At 41.2% G+C, this 17,173-nt stretch overlaps 1 protein-coding gene across 7 annotated transcripts in view; it reads left to right on the top strand.

Annotated features, from left to right (window-relative positions):
* LOC138642361 (poly(rC)-binding protein 3-like) overlaps window positions 1–17,173 on the top strand; it is a 1,684,203-nt gene that overhangs the window by 1,620,698 nt on the left and 46,332 nt on the right. For all 7 annotated transcript variants that reach the window (XM_069730482.1, XM_069730484.1, XM_069730483.1 and 4 more), the window contains 2 exons: window positions 2,475–2,606; window positions 9,535–9,663. In XM_069730482.1, the coding sequence (XP_069586583.1) occupies window positions 2,475–2,606; window positions 9,535–9,663 (261 nt within the window). The remainder of the gene's footprint in view (window positions 1–2,474; window positions 2,607–9,534; window positions 9,664–17,173) is intronic.

Genomic DNA, 17,173 nt, shown 5'->3' with positions numbered 1-17,173 from the left:
GTTATACATAAGAATTATGTTATCCTTGGACAATTTAACTCACTGCTGTAAGTACTATACTGCTGTGGTGGCTTTCCTGGTTACTGACTTGACCAGTGAAAAGCCTAAGATTAAATCGTAACATACAGATGTACCCGTGTGTGTGTGTATATATATAATGCGTATGTGTGTGTGTATGTGTATGTGTGTGTATGTGTATAGATAATGTGTGTATGAGTGTGTATATATATAATGTGTGTGTGTGTATATATGTGTGTATATATGTGTGTATGTGTATGTAGTGTATGTGTGTGTGTGTATATATAATGTGTGTATGTGTTTGTGTGTATATGTGTGTGTATATATATGTGTGTATGTGTATGTAGTGTATGTGTGTGTGTATATATATGATTTGTGTGTATGTGTGTGTATATATAATGTGTGTGTATGTGTGTGTATATATATAATGTGTGTGTATATAATGCATGTGTGTGTATGTGTGTGTGTATATAATGTGTGTATGTGTGTGTACATATAATGTGTGTGTATGTGTATGTAGTGTATATGTGTGTGTATATATAATGTGTGTATGTGTGTGTATATATATAATGTGTGTGTGTATATAATGCATGTGTGTGTATGTGTGTGTATATATAATGTGTGTATGTGTGTGTACATATAATGTGTGTGTATGTGTATGTAGTGTATATGTGTGTGTATATATAATGTGTGTGTGTATATATAATGTATGTGTGTGTGTGTATATATGTGTGTGTGTGTATGTGTATGTAGTGTATGTGTGTATGTGTATATATAATGTGCGTGTAGTGTATGTGTGTGTAATGTTGTGCACATTGTAAAAATTGCACACATTGATGAAAGAACAGCAGAGCTAACACATTACAATATAATTCTGAACCTCTCATTATTTGGACGGTCAATACCCCCTGATGAACCCCCGGTATTCCCAAGGGGGGAAACGCGTTGGGTACTATAAGAGATGATATCCTGTATGGAGGTTTTCATCTATGGCTGAATGGATATCCTTAGCGCTACTGAGGGACTTCTGTGAATCAGATGAGTAAAAGCGCTCTATGTGGTTCTTATTGATTGATTTATCTTGATAGGATATTGCCATTGTAACTACCAAATGACGCACTGTGTGTATATCTCCTTGGGATATGTTTGTGTACTACACTCTGGGGCTACCACTCTGTGAATGTTTTTCTTGTTGCAAGTAGAAACTAGTCATTCTGACAATACGGTTTCCTGCATTTATGTATCTATAAGGCTGACCTCACTATTATGTGAGAGTTATGGGTCAGTTTTGAGTGGTCCTCCATAATTGAGTATTTTTGCATAAACGGGACATCAATAATTCCCTAAGGCTGACCTCACTATTATGTGAGAGTTATGGGTCAGTTTTGAGTGGTCCTCCATAATTGAGTATTTTTGCATAAACAGGACATCAATAATTCCCTCTTTTTGCCCAAAAATTGGTATAATATACATCACTACCCTATCTAGGGTTTTGGCCTGGTGGCTAAAAGAACTATTGTGTTTTTTTTTTTTTGCTGATTTTTGTTTTGCTTGGTTTTTTTCTTATTTTTTTCACATTTTCCTGATTTTGGTTATATTGTTTTTTATTTTTATTGAATAAAATTACCCCTTTTTTGGCATATTACTGGTCAGAGATCATGAGGAACTTGTGGGCCGTATATCCATAGGGCTAATCTTATTAGCAATGTGGGCTGTATATCCATAGGGTTAATCCCACCAGTAAATTCGTACTACTAGATATTTTGAGTAGTCCTTCTAATTCTTTGGACAACTAGGGTAATAATCATTTTTCAGAGAATGGCTGGGTCTTCATGATTACCCTATTTAGGGTCGTTGGCCTATAAAATTACTTTTGAGTTTTTTTGCTGAGTTTTGTTTTTTGAGTTTTTTATTATGTTTTTCAAAAAATTTTTGCTAATTTTTTATATTGCTTTCTTTTTTTGGGTATTAAAGTATTTGTGATACTAATTATTAGGGACTACAGGGAGTTTATAGGGCTATTACGGCCAGTCTTCGTGGAGCGGGGGCGCCAACCGCAGAAACTTAGGGTGCCAACCTCCGCAGACAGGTAGTGGACAGTAATAGGGCATTTGATAGGGTCAGTTAGCTCTTATTACATTTTTTCCTGTGGGTATTTGTATTTTTTCATTTTTTGATGTCCTCAATTTTGGAACTAAGTGGTTTTAGCTTTGTCTATTAAAAGTTATATTTTAGGGATCCTTGTGCTTTTGGCTTTTTCTTTTCAATATAATTATTTGTAAAAGGTCATTACTATGTTATTATTTGTTAGCTCTGCTCTCTTGTGCTTTTGGTGTTCTCACATTTTATGTTGTCATATTTTGTGTCTCACCTAATAAAGTATTATTTTACTACATTACATTTTTAATGTCTTTTATTTTTTTCATAAATGATCTGAACTTGTATTTTTATTGCAGGATATCAATGCTTCCATGACAAACAGCACAGTCACAAGCAAACCCCCTGTAACGTTACGGCTTGTTGTCCCTGCAAGTCAGTGTGGGTCCCTTATAGGGAAAGGTGGGTCAAAAATTAAAGAGATCAGAGAGGTAAGAAAAATTTAATCTGTCTGAACATTTTTCTTATAGAGGACAATTCACCAGTTTGCCACATTATGGAGGCATAACTGTTTAACCTTCGTCCAGCTGACTAGGTACAATTGTAACTATTCCGTTTTTTAAAATTGCAATAACTTTTTTTCGAAAAGCCGTAGAGAGCTGAAATTTCATGACATCTCGGCAGTTTTGGTCCAGAAAATATTGGTCAAATATCACAGTGGAGGTATATATGAAGGTACAATTATACCTCTGCAGCCTGTTAACGTAAAATTATGCAGCCTGACGAAGGTTAAGCTGAGTAATACTAATAGTTTTTATTATTTAATTTCTCCTCTCTGTTACAGAGATGTTATCTTGTAAAATTTAGGTTATAATTTATGTAATCGTTCAACTGGATGGTACCAGAGATTTGTTTCAGGGGGAATATATTTATTATTCTTCATGAGGTTGACCAATCATGAACAGGTAGAAACATACAGGGGAGAAAAGAACTTGCCCTTGTCTACTCACTGATCTCTGCAGCTACTGTGTAGTGTTTCAGCAGAACTGAGTTTTATATCAGTACACAAACTTCCAGATCTCATATCACAGCAGTCAGTGTGGGAGGAGGGTGAGAACTGACAGCACTGAGAGCTGAAATTTGGAAGGGTTTGTAATGATACAAAACTCAGCTCAGCTGCATCTCTACAGAGTAGTTTCAGAGTTATGTATCATTATAAACCTCTAAATATATATGTTGAGGGGGCACCACGGCCTATAGAGTGGGATCACCCTGACCTATAGCATATGAATAGCCAAAGGACACAAGAGAAAAAGTAAAGGTCATACAAATGGGGATCACCACAACAAGGATTTAGCTAGGATATATACAATTTTTATTAGTACACCACAGTACACATGAAAACAGGTAATAAAGTGAACACACACTTAAAAACAAATTTAAAAAGGCAACATTCTTGTCCCTTGTAACTTCAGCCCGAAATAGGGCTAACACCTGCGCCATAGACCATAGATCAATACCTAATGAGGCAATACCTATGTGGACATCACCACAAAAATACACACAGTTCAATAAAACAAGCTTGTTATATGCTGGGTTTAGGGCTCCGTGGTATTTTCACTTGCATTTAACCCCTTGTGGTGACGCAAGTTAGCTTTATTGCTCTTATGCTATGCCAGACAGGGACTTGTTTTCATTTAGGGGCAGTCCTTTACGGCTGCATTAGTTATTGTATTCATTGTATTATGTGATACTCTGGTAAAGTTGCCCTTTACTCTGTCTTCTGTTATACATGTAACAAGCTTGTTTTATTGAACTGTGTGTATTTTTGTGGTGATGTCCACATAGGTATTGCCTCATTAGGTATTGATCTATGGTCTATGGCGCAGGTGTTAGCCCTATTTCGGGCTGAAGTTACAAGGGACAAGAATGTTGCCTTTTTTAATTTGTTTTTAAGTGTGTGTTCACTTTATTACCTGTTTTCATGTGTACTGTGGTGTACTAATAAAAATTGTATATATCCTAGCTAAATCCTTGTTGTGGTGATCCCGATTTGTATGACCTTTACTTTTTCTCTTGTGTCCTTTGGTATCATTATAAACCCTTCAAGTTTTCATCTCTTTCAGCTCTCATCCTTCCTCCCTACTCCTCTCTCACACACATTCACTAACAGCACTGTAAAATGAGATCTGGAGGGGTTTGCAGAGATCAGTGTGGGGAGGAGGGCATGTTCTTTGCTTATCCTGCGGGACATTACCTGCTTATCATTGGTCAACATTATACAGGGGAAGAAGTACCTATAACATAAATTATGACCTAAACTTTACAGGCTAGTATCTCCGCAATGGAAAGGAGAAAGTAAAATATTAAATCCTTGTTTTGCTCAGTCTTTACAGCTACTATTTTATGATGTGGCCAGCTTAACATGCTCAAGCTGGAGAGAAGTCCACTTAACGTCAAACAATTGTTAAAGTACATTGTTAAAGATGAAACAGCAGACTATAGCCTATGTAAATATTTTTTGCCTGAAAAATCTCCTCTCACAACCTGAGAGATGTTGTACACTAAAGTGCCAATGCTGCATGCAGACCGTGATCTTGACAGAATATTGATGTCATAAATATGACTTCGATTTCCTGGGAGAATTGTAAAATGAATACACTGCTAGTGTTTTACTGAGCATCACATTTTCTAAGGTCATAGGAAGAATTACCGTATTTTTAGGATTTTAGGTCACAAGTTAGGTATCATATGGGATCCAAATGACAGAATAAGCATGAAGAAATAGCATGATTAAATAACCACGATATCAGGCTGCGCTGCTGCTTAGGACCAAGAGGAATTGAATGGATTTTATTTCCACAACAACGTTTCAACAATGGACAAGAGATTTTTCAAGTTAAGAATATATAGTATAAATCTAAAGAAGCCTCAGTTGTCACTGTGAAAATTGCAAGATTATTAATTTAGTTTTGCAATAAATATGATATGAAAAACAAACATGGGCACAAAATGTTAAAATATGTGTAACCCAAAAACCTGATTTAAACAATAGGTCATTTTCTGATGATAGCTTCCCTATGGAAATCATTGCTTTTGGCAGCACATCTTCCACCAGGACATATGGTGCAGAGAATTGTATCAGTGATTGTTCTGTGAGCATAGAACTGACTTTCTAAACAGTCTATTGTACGAGAATAAACTAAAGCCAACCCCTCTGGAGTGTAGTTGGTGGATTCAGAGGAGTTACGGGGGTAAAATAGATGCTAACCTCATTCTTTTTTTCTGGACAACACAAGGACCACCCAAAATTATGGAACAACTAGAAAATTAATTAATTAAAACAAATACGGTAAATGACAAAGATTATGTAATACAAATCTATAACATTAGTTGTGTTTAATGGGACCAGGAAAGTGATAAAACATGATAATGACATTCACTGTAACCTACACAAGCTTACTTTTATGGGCACAGGATGAAATGTAACTGTTTAAAGGATTGTCTGTATTTAACTCCACCTAACAGCTTCAAAATAGGGTGAATAAAATATAAGACAGCAATGTAATATCTGATATGTTTAGAAGAACATGGTGCAACATGGTGAAAGTACCAACCAGAGATCACGGTGAGCAGCACAGATCCAAGGTTATGATGCAGCAGAGCTGAACTTGGACATGAAGCAGTGAACACCAGTAAAGCTACAAATGGAGGATGGCTGGTGGAGCATCTACATCATTGTGTGTGGGCAGCACAGGAACAGTGGGGTTCAGTAATCCGTCTGCTGTCTCGTTGGCCGTAGTGTGATCGCATAACATTGTGCAGACCATCTGGGAACTGGTGGCAGGAGTGCATAGCAGAGACTAGTCAATTGTCAGATGCCATCATTCAGAGGAGTTTGGGGTGTGGGCAGCGCCAGGAATACTAGGAATAACAGAGTTACTTATCAGGTAACTTGATAGCAGAGTTGACGGTGCCTTCAGCACCAGGAGTAGCTGCTGAGGAGTTGGTTAGGAAGAACTTGGACAAAGTTGTGGGTGCTGACAGCACCAGGAGTAGCAGGACTGAGCTGGTAGTAGAAGCATGCCGCTGGCTGAGGCAGAGCCAGGTACGGACTGGGGATGAAATTCAGCCCTGGCATTTGAAATCACACAGGCCCATGTTGTCCCCGTCCCCAAGTAAAAGATGGGGATATATTACTAATATTACCCTGGATGGAGGAAAGGAAGATTCACTACAACACCAATATTTCTAATTATACCCATGGCCTGCTGAGGTAAGTGATGGAGTGACCGGCTTTGTGCTCCGTCACAACTGTTAACAGTATGGGTGTCTTGAGAACATTGATTCTGTTAATAATGTAGCACCCAAGGCAGCCCACAACCAGATCGGCCCTTCTGGCATTTGCCAGAATTGCCAAATGGCCAGTCCGGCCCTGGGCAGAGCCAAATGGGAAAAGCATGTGGATGCAGCACGCTACTACCTGATGATTGCAGCAAGATTACCAAAGAAACCAGGTGTGCATTAGCACTGAGACAACAAGTCATAAGGGAAGGAAGCTGAGCCTCATGCTGGAGCCGAGTCCACTGAGAAAAATACTCTGAAAGCCCATTACAGAGGAGTCCATTGTAGAAGAAAGAGTATGCTTGTCATGAAACATCTTGAATAAAGTTGTCCCAGGCAGGGGTTTATATCTCTAAATGCCACCAAGTTGTCCCTACCTCGCTATGAGGAAAGATGACTCGTACAGGGACTCTAAAAGCCCTTCCATAAAGCCTCAGTGCTAGAAGACAATCAGATGGTTATCTGACTCTTTTAGATAAGAAGATTGAGAAAAAAGAATTCATCTTCTCCATTCTTCCAGTTTGTGGAAATCAGACTGCACTCAGCTGTCATCCAAATGCAGTCCGATGTTTTCCACCGACTCAATTACTTGCTTGGGTTACTGTGACCTGAATATCGAATCAAACTCAAGCTCACAGCAAAATTTTGTTCAGAAAAGAGTTCTAGAGTTGGAAGGCAAGAAGACTCTCAAAATATATACGCAGCAGTGAGGTATATAATAATAATATAATTATCAACATTAAGAATAAACACATTGCAGAATTTCTATTGAAAAGCAGCCATTTAATATCAACAGGTGTAATTATTATAGTTAGCCACTAGATGGCCATATATCTCAAAAGTTAAAAAGTGCTTGTGGCTTTAGCAAAAAAATACACAAAATGATTATTATTATTATTATTATTATTATTTATATAGCACCATTAATTCCATGGTCCTGTACATGTGAAAGGATTACATATAAAGTTCTAGATATCGTTTACAATAAATAAATTTACGATGACAGACTGGTGCAGAGGGGAGAGGACCCTGTCCTTGCGGACTTACATTCTACGGGATAGGATTCAAGTAATCCCAAATATTTCAATTTATACCAGAGGACTTCCTTGTTAGGGGCAAAAAATAGCTTGGCACTTTTATATCAATGATTTGTTATGCCCATGTAAGCCTATAGGCAGGAAAAGTCTTGGCAAAGAAGGTCAGAGAAACTAGAAAGTTGTATAGTTAATATACCTCAGATTAGCCTCTGTATGAGGAAATGCTGGAGCTTTCGTCTCCGGCCCGACTCGTGCGTTTCGCCCTGCTTCGGGGGGCGTGCCTTAGGCAGGGGGCTGTCTCAAAGAAAATTTGCTGAGCCATTGATCGGAGCTCACCTTCAACTTGTGTTGCATGCAGCTCGTGCATGTACCGCTATACCTGGCAACCATCGACATCATCGGCTTGGCGAATTTTCATTGGGACAGCTAGGTATTGAATCCCTCTCGCCCCCTTTTTTGTTATAAAAGCACGAGCACTTTGTAACTTTTGCGATATATGGCCATCTAGTGGCTAACTATAATAATTACACCTGTTGATATTAAATGACGGCTGTTAATAGAAATACAGCAATGTGTTTATTCTTAATGTTGATAATTATATTACTATTATATACCTCACTGGTATTTATATTTTGAGAGTCTTCTTGCCTTCCAACTCTAGTACCCTTTCCTGAATTTTATATAAATATTTTTTAACTCATGTACAAATATCATTATGTTTTAATTAACAATTTTGTTGTCACTTCTAATTTTCGTTCCTGGATGCCAAGTCTTGACCTCCAGGACAAATACTTGTGTTTATATATTCTAATAAAAAATGCAGGTCAATAACGATGGGCAACTTGTGATTTGTTGCCACTTTTGGTAAATTACTGTTTTTATTTTCATTACTATCAATTTTATTAATACGCTTAATACAATTGATTGCAGCATCTAAAGAGTTAAACTCCCGGCATTGTAGTTTTCTCCTAAGCCCCATTTCTGATGGGCTCCTGGGCAGTACCCACCAGATTTCTATTTTTAAAATATTTACTTTTCAAAACTTGGTTCCGATCATCTTGTGACGTTTATCGTTAGTCATTAACAGTTAACCCCTTTCGCCTTAGACATATAGTTACAGCTGAGGTTGGCTCCCCTGTTTGCTGCAGGCTCCGGCGATGAGCCTGCAACTTTTCTGAGACATGTCAGCTAATTTCATCAGCTGACATGTGCCCCTAACAGCCGTGGGTGGAATCCATGATCCAGTCTGCAGGAGACCCCATTGGTTGTCATAGCTGTGAGCGCCGCCCAATGGTCACGTTCAGTATTTCTACTACACAGAGCTGGGCTGCAGCCCTGCTCTATGGAACACAGGTGATCGGATGATCGCAGCTTCTAGTCTCCCATGGAGACTACTGCAGTAAGTGTAAAGTAAAAAAAGTCTTTAAAAATATAAAAAATTAGAAAAGTTTAAATCACTCCCCCATTCGCCCCATTCAAAATAAAACAATAAAAAATACATATATTTGATATTGATGCATTCAGAATCTCCCAATCTATCAACATATAAAAATAATAAATCTGATCAATAAACGGCGTAACGAGAAAAAAAATCAAAACACCAGAATTACTTTTTTTGTCGCCGAAACATTGCATTACAATGCAATAACAGGCGATGAAAAGATTATATCTGCACCAAAATGGTATCAATAAAAACGTAATCTCGGCACACAAAAAATTAAGCCCTCACTCGGCCCCAGATCACGAAAAATGGAGACGGAGTATTGGAAAATGGCGAGTTTTTTTTTGTTTTGAGAAACTTTGGATTTTTTTTCACGACTTAAATAAAAAAAAAGAACCTAGACATATTTGGTGTCTACGAACTTGTAATGACCTGGAGAATCATAGGGGCAGGTCCATTTTAGGATTTAGTGAACATGGTTAAAAAAAGAAGAATAAACAATTGTGGAATTGCACTGTTTGCTCTATGAAGATCTCATGCAGGTGCACCTTGGTTTGTCATTATCACGCTACATTTTCTTTTGTGTCTTAATTTAAGTCCACAGGTGCTCAAGTTCAAGTAGCGGGAGACATGCTGCCAAATTCCACCGAGCGCGCAGTGACGATTTCAGGAACCCCCGATGCCATCATCCAGTGTGTTAAGCAGATTTGTGTAGTGATGTTAGAGGTGAGTGGATAGTCATGGAGCTATTTGGGCCAGCCATAGGACAGATTTACATTTATGCTGTTCATCCTCCTTCATTGCAAAAATTGTATTCATTGAGGCATATCCATTATTCTCAATGGGAGATGCATTAAAACATACCATTATTAGGCTATTTGTTTTTTTGATGATTAATTTTATTGTTGAACAGCTACAGTGCTCAGTCAATCCAAAACGTTAATAAACCTGAATATTTAAGAAATATTTAAGAAAGTAAAAGTGATGGCCGTATTTCTTATGAGAATCTATGTGTGCAAAATTATTAAGTAATCATTAGTATTATAATCCAACTTAATGAAAGCATAAATAACATTTGAGATGGGAAAGCTGCCCTTTTTAAAAAATAACAGTCATAAGCCATCCATCCATGTGTCATCCATGGAGTCTATCAGCTTCTTAATCTGTTGATGAACAATTTTTTTGGGCAGCAACAATCACAACCTCCGAGACACTGTTCAAATAGGTGTCCTTCAGCAGAAATCTCCTACCCTAAGGGCCCTAAGTAGGGTTTAGGTCAGATGACAAAGGGGACATGTCATTATTCCTTCATCTTTAACCCCTTTGCCCCTGATGATGGTTTGCACATTAATGACCAGGCCAATTTTTACAATTCTGACCACTGTCCCTTTATGAGGTTATAACTCTGGAACGCTTCCATGGATCCCGGTGATGCTGACATTGTTTTCTCGTGACATATTGTACTTCATGTTAGTGGTAAAATTTCTTTGATATAACTTGCATTTACTTTTTAAACTTTAAATTTAAGGGCAAGACACATATGAGATCAGAACCTGTTAGGAGTAATTACATAATAGATGTTAAATGATGAGGAGAAAAAATGACTATCACCCAGACGTGATAGAGACCAGTGCAGACCCAAATGTAGAAGGATAAGAGTAAACAAGCCACACAAACAGTCGCTGACTGCTTTATCATTAATGCACTATGGGACTCAGAGGGTTGCAATCCCCCACTGAGAAGCAGTGGTAAGTTGCTAATAAGTATAACCTGCATGTGTTTGCACAATGCACCCTCTGCAGACAAAGACAGCGGTCAAAAAGAACCGCTGGAGGGGGGCACTGATGCAAGATACATGAATGCAATATCACAATAATAGCAAATGAACATTTACCCATTGTAGTAGCAGCACGGGAGCACCGGTCAACCCTGACGTACTTTTCACAAACACACAAGTTTGCTTCCTCAGGGGCTGTCAGCCCCTCTGCAGCCACCGGAACGCTGCAATCATCTTTGATCGCAAAGTGCAGGGAGTGTCCGTGACCACTCCTGGCATTTAGTGCCGGGTGTCAGCTGTGAGAATCAGCTGACATCCGGCCACGATCGGCCCTTTGAGTGCGTCCAATTGCATCTAATAGCATTTGACGTACTATCCTGTCCCTGGGAATTAAGGCCCAGGTCACATGGACAGGATAGTACGTCAAATGGTAGAAAGGGGTTAAGATCTTTACTGGCAGCAGGCGGTGGAGTGCTTCAATGCATGCAATGGAGCATTGTCCTGCAAAAAAATATGGTTTTCTGAAGACTTTTTCTTGTACCAAACTGGCAGTAGGCAAAACGGACAGTAGGTTGTGAAGTTGATTTTAATTCAACCAGAAAAAGTCCCACTAATTCATCTTTAATAATACCATCCCATAGCAGTACCCCACCTCCAGCTTGTTTGCTGGTGTCTGAATAGAAATGAAGGTCTGTGACTGTTACTGATCCAGCCATGAGCCCATCCATAAGAAACATCAAGAGTCACTCTCATCATATCATTCCATAAAACCTTTGAAGAATCTGAGTTGCCCGCCAGGGCAGTGGGGTACTCGGTACCTGGTCCGGTCCTTAAAGGGGATGTCACGGTGGCTGCGACCCGGTCCGTGGCCCTGGGCGCCCAAGTAAAAGGGAAAGCTCTTTTCAGGGAGTTGTAATAAAGTTTGTGTTCGTGACGTCACCTGTAGTTCTCAGTCAGTGGGGACCGACGCTGCATAAAGGGGTCCTTTCGGGCGATGTTACTGCAGCAAAGATGGTGACGCTTCCTACAGGTGAAGCGGGGTCCCCAAGGCTCCTGGTGTGCTGGGCAGGGATGGTGTATGCCGGCAAATAAATGGAGGACACAGAGTTGTAATGTCTTTACCTGGTATACTGGTTGTAAGCAGCCACAGTCCAGAGTACCAGCAACAGGTGGTGATGTTGCCCGGCCAGCCTGGAGGCAATGGTGGATCCCTCTCCCAGGTGAGGTTCATAAGTCTTCCTACTCGTGCTCGTATGCGAGGTCTTTGCTGCCTGTGGCTTGCTGACAAAGTCCTATCTCTCCTGTCCTGGGACAGGTACCCGTATGGTGGGCAATGCAAGCCTTTTTATAAGGTCTCTATCACAGGTCGGGTCGGGCTCTTCGTGTACTGCTGCACCTTCATGTGTGGGTGCGGGCAAACTACATAAAGTCCTTTGCCCTCCGGTTCTGCTGTGCGACCTAGAGTTCAACACAACCTCGGGCTCCCGGTGCTCGCTTCCTGCACTTCGGCTCAGAGGGTGCCCGTCACAGTTCCCCTCTAAGCCCTTTCCTGCTCCTGTGCTCTGTTCCTCAGATGCTCACTAACACACAACCCTTCAGGTTATCTTCCTTTCCTGGAGCTGAAGCTCACATGTGGCTGCATGGCCCCATTGTACGCTCTCACTCCTCTATCTTCCACTGTCTGCTCGAGACTGAACTTACTCCTCCTCCAGACCAGAATACTTAAAGCTGGGGAAGCTCCCCTAAATCTGGGTTCAGAGCTCCTTCTTCTGGCCTGGATTAAGAATGTGTTGCATGTAGGTGCGTTACCTGGTAAAGGAAATCCTCCTTGCCTCCAAGCATGACATCACCCTCCCCGAAAGGAAGGCACCTGGGGTGTTACAAATCTGTCTTCAGATATTTATTGGCTCAGTCTTGACATAGAAATTTCTGTGTCTTGTTCGGTGGTGGTTGGGTTTCAGCCTTTCTTACTGTGGTCATGTTCATGTCTCTGGACCCTGAACACCTTGTACTTCTGGGCACTCCAGGGAGGTTGCAGATCTGGAATATGAGAGCACTGGAGGTTAATGGGTTCCTGGTTGCTTCATGTTTGATTCTTCTCAAATATTCATGAGTTAATGTGCACATTTTTTTCTCAACATGTTTTTTGCAACTCTGTCTCCAATATCTTAGCAATTTCAAGAGTGCTCCATCCTTCTTTAAGACTTCTAACAATTTTTGACTTTTCAGAATTTTAAATCACTTTTTTGGCACATTTTGTCTTAGGAAAAGAAGCCGACTAACAATTGTGCCTACCTTGATACAGTCTGCGGATAGCCTTAAGCCACACTTTCCCTCTTAACACACATACACATCACCTGATCTGCTTCATCCAATAAGCATTGAGGCTTATAAAGCTTGGAACTGGAAAATCTGCATAAAAATGACAATCTGGTCAAAATACTCACTTGCCTAATAATTCTTCGCACAGTAGATGTGAAGTAGAGAAACTTACAATGAGCCACTGGCTGCACTTCTATGAACAAAAGGATTTTTCTACCTAAATGCTAACTATAAATTTTATTTAGTGGATTGATATATACATATATGTAGAGATTTCTCAGGATATTATAGGTAGAAAAAAAGGTAAATGTTAAAATGAAAAAAGCCCTATTAAAGCAAAGAAAATGTTTACAAATATAAGGTGACCGGTAAATGACATAAAAAATGTTCATAGTCTTCCCATTATAAAAGTTTATGTAAATTAAGTGTTAACCTTTGTGCATAACAAAAAAAATGGATAAAATTATTATTCTCTTATAAGGGTAAGTTTTGCACTACTGTCACTTTAGATTGCATTCAGCCTACTTTACCACAGATACTACAGATCCGATTAACTGAAATGTAGCGGCCCCTTTCTGCAGTACAGTACTACATCTCTGTTTTCTGCCATATGCATCATTGGAGCAACAGTTGCAGTTTCACATCACTGACATGTCAGCAGCAGGTATCAATCATTGGTCAGCCCTACTTGTGCCATACCTAGGTAATAAAAGACCTGTTGAGCAGGCAGAGCAGAGTGCAGGACTGTAGATCATAGCTATGGTAATGTAGATGACATTAGATAAAATCGGGCTGTCAGGCTACCGGACAAGACCTTACATTACACAAGAGTATATTTTAAATGTAGAACACACTATGTCAGTGATGGATGCAGAGGTATGCTGGGAGCTCGCTGAGTTGGCACTCATTGTGCATTCTCAGGCTGGGGCAGTGAAATTACAACAGGACAGGTCCAATGTCGACTGGAGGGTAAATGGAGCCCAGAGGAGCATCAATGGGGGTGATATCTGCCAAACAGGGTAGCTTTCAACAAGTGGTCCGAAATAGAAATTAATTTTCATCCTAAATGCCTATCTATTTAATGGCATAGTTTAATCTATTTTTCTAATATACTTTACCGTATTTTTCGGACTATAAGACGCACCGGACCATAAGACGCACCCCAAATTTGGGGTGAAAATTGCAGAAAAAAAGATTTTTTATAACATGGGGGTCCGTCTTATTGTCCGAATTTACAGTATCTTATGGCGGTGGCAGAGCAGGGTCACAGGAGGCAAGGTGTCGGCAGAGGTGGGGTGATGCTGGGATGAGGAGGTGCTGGGATGAGAAGGTGCTGGGATCAGGAGGTGCTGGGATCAGGAGGTGCTGGGATCAGGAGGTGCTGGGATCAGGAGGTGCAGTGAGAGGTATGGCGTGAGAGGGGTCCCTGGCGTACCATGCAGGCTTACCTAGGTGGCAGAGGTGCGGTGGCAGAGGTCCGGTGGCAGAGGTGCGGTGGCGGGGGTGTGGCGGCAGAGGAGGCGCAGTAAGCGGGGTCCCTTTCCCCGGTATGGTGATGCAGCAGGCCCGGTATGCAGCAGAGCCGGGTGAATCCTCTTGTTATCGGTGGGCGCGGCCATCTTCCTGAGGCCGCGCGTGTGCAGATGAAGCGCTCTGCTCCCGGGGCTTCAGGAAAATAGCCGCGGGAGGCCGCGCGTGCGCAGATGGAGATCGCGGCGGCCATTTTCCTGAAGCCCCGGGAAGCAGAGCGCTCCATCTGCGCACGCGCGGCCTCCGGAAAATGGCCACCACCACCGATAACAAGAGGATTCACCCGGCTCTGCTGCATTCCGGGCCTGCTGCATCACCATATTGGGGAAAGGGACCCCGCTTACTGCGCCTCCTCTGCCGCCACACCCCCGCAACCGCACCTCTGCCACCGCACCTCTGCCACCTAGGTAAGCCTGCATTGCGACTATTAGACGCACCCCCCATTTTCCCCCTTTTTTGGGGGGGAAAAAGTGCGTCTTTTAGTCCGAAAAATACGGTAATTAAAAATTCCTATCTTTCCCTAAATATACTATCTAATTGCTTTTACTTTTTTTAACAACTTCCTTTTTGTTGATGCTACATTTGATAATCCCAATGTATGCTGGGATACTCAAGCAAAGCGTCATCAAGCCCCTTCTTGAAATTAAGTGTCATTGGTGACCTTCATTTTGGGGGCAGGGCTAGATCCTTCTCTGTCACTGTGCAACATGCAAAAAGACAGTGCACTCTAGCACCTGCTCATATCAGTAGTAGCAATCCGGTGTAAGAACATCTTGCTTGCAGAGAATAGTGCCGCCCCTGCCAGTGATGTCACTGGCCTCTGAAAGCTGGGTATTCATCATACATCGTGCACTGACAGTGCGCTCTATTGCTGACTCATTAATATTTATCTGAGCCGGCAAGATTACACACTGTTATTGTGCACATTGCACAGTGTCTGAGCAGGGACTAGACAGCCTTTGTCCGATGAAGGCGCTTCTTTTGAGTATCCCAGCATGCATTGGGATTCTCAAACAATGTGTCATTAAAAAAGAAGTTGTAAAAAAAGTAGTTATATATTGTAGTTAAGGAAGGGTAGGGACTAGGGAATTGTTAATTAAGGTTTATTAGAAAATAGATTAGATTATGGCATTAAAGATGCCCTCCCATCAAAGTCTTTATCCTTTTAATATATTGCACTCATCATATTATACAACACTGTGTACTTTTCTACATAGATCTAAGAAGGATTCAGTTAGTCAGTCTTCAGTCACTTGATGTCATAGACCTATTGGAAAATAGAAGAATTCACTAGGTAGAAGGGCAAAATGAGCAATTGTAAGTATACAGTGCCATATAATATGATAATTGGTATATATTTAGAGGATAAAAACTTGATGGGTGGACTACTTCAAATAAATAGCCATTTGCGATTAAAATTAATTTTGATTTCGGACCATCCTTTAACAATACGTTATATTGACAAAAATCAATAACTATACATGCACATTATTAAAGGGACACTGTCACCTGAATTTGGAGGGAACAATCTTCAGCCATGGAGGCGGGGTTTTGGGGTTTTTGATTCACCCTTTCCTTACCCGCTGGCTGCATGCTGGCTGCAATATTGGATTGAAGTTCATTCTATGTCCTCCGTAGTACACGCCTGCGCAATGCAATCTTCCCTTGTGCAGGCGTGTACTATGGAGGACAGAGAATGAACTTCAATCCAATATTGCAGCCAGCATGCAGCCAGCGGGTAAGGAAAGGGTGAATCAAAAACCCAAAAACCCCGCCTCCATGGCTGAAGATTGTTCCCTCCAAATCCAGGTGACAGTGTCCCTTTAAAGAGACCACATTGTGATTTGAGGAAAACCCCTTTAAGTTTATAGTATTCTAACATTTTTTATTAATGTTAATGGAGTTGTGAGTCGCCCGTCAGGGCAGTGGGGATACTCTGTACTGGGTCTGGTCCCAATTAAAGGGGTGGTCACGGTGGCAGCGATTCGGTCCGTGGCCCTGGGTGCCCAAGTAAAAGGGACGGTCTTTAAAGGGGTTGTGGAAACAATGAAAGCTCATGACACCACCTGTGGTTTTTGGTCAGAGGTGACTGACGCTGCTTAAAGGGGTCCTCTGGGGGCGATGATGCTGCAACAAAGATGGTGTCGCTTCCTACAGGTGAAGCGGGGTCCCCAGGGCTCCCGATGTGTTTGGCAGGGATGTTGAATGCCGGCAAATAAATGGAGGACACAGGGTTGTAGTCTTTACCTGGTTTACTCGTGTTAAGCAGCCTCAGTCCAGGGTACTGGCAACAGGTTGTAGAAAGAGTCTACAACCTGAAGACAAGTGGAAATCCCATTGACAGGTCAGTTTGGGAGCCTTCCACTATGCGCTGGTTTCTGGTCCCTTGCTGCCTGTAGTTGTCTAACAAGGTCCTCTTTTTCCCCTGTCCAGGGACAGTACCTGCATGGTAGGCAACTTGAGCCATCTCTTTGGGGTCTCTGTCCACGGTGACTCCGGGCTCTGATTGCTGCTGTACCTCAGGTATTATGTGGGCAAGTCCCTTTTAGTTTCCTGCCCTCCGGTTCTGCCGTGGGACCTGTAGTTCCTCACAACCTCGGGCTCCCG

The sequence above is a fragment of the Ranitomeya imitator genome, chromosome 6 (genome assembly GCF_032444005.1).
Source record: "Ranitomeya imitator isolate aRanImi1 chromosome 6, aRanImi1.pri, whole genome shotgun sequence".
Classification (NCBI taxonomy): Eukaryota; Metazoa; Chordata; class Amphibia; order Anura; family Dendrobatidae; genus Ranitomeya; species Ranitomeya imitator.
Note: the sequence above shows the minus strand (reverse complement) of the source record. Positions and strands in the feature narration are given on the sequence as shown.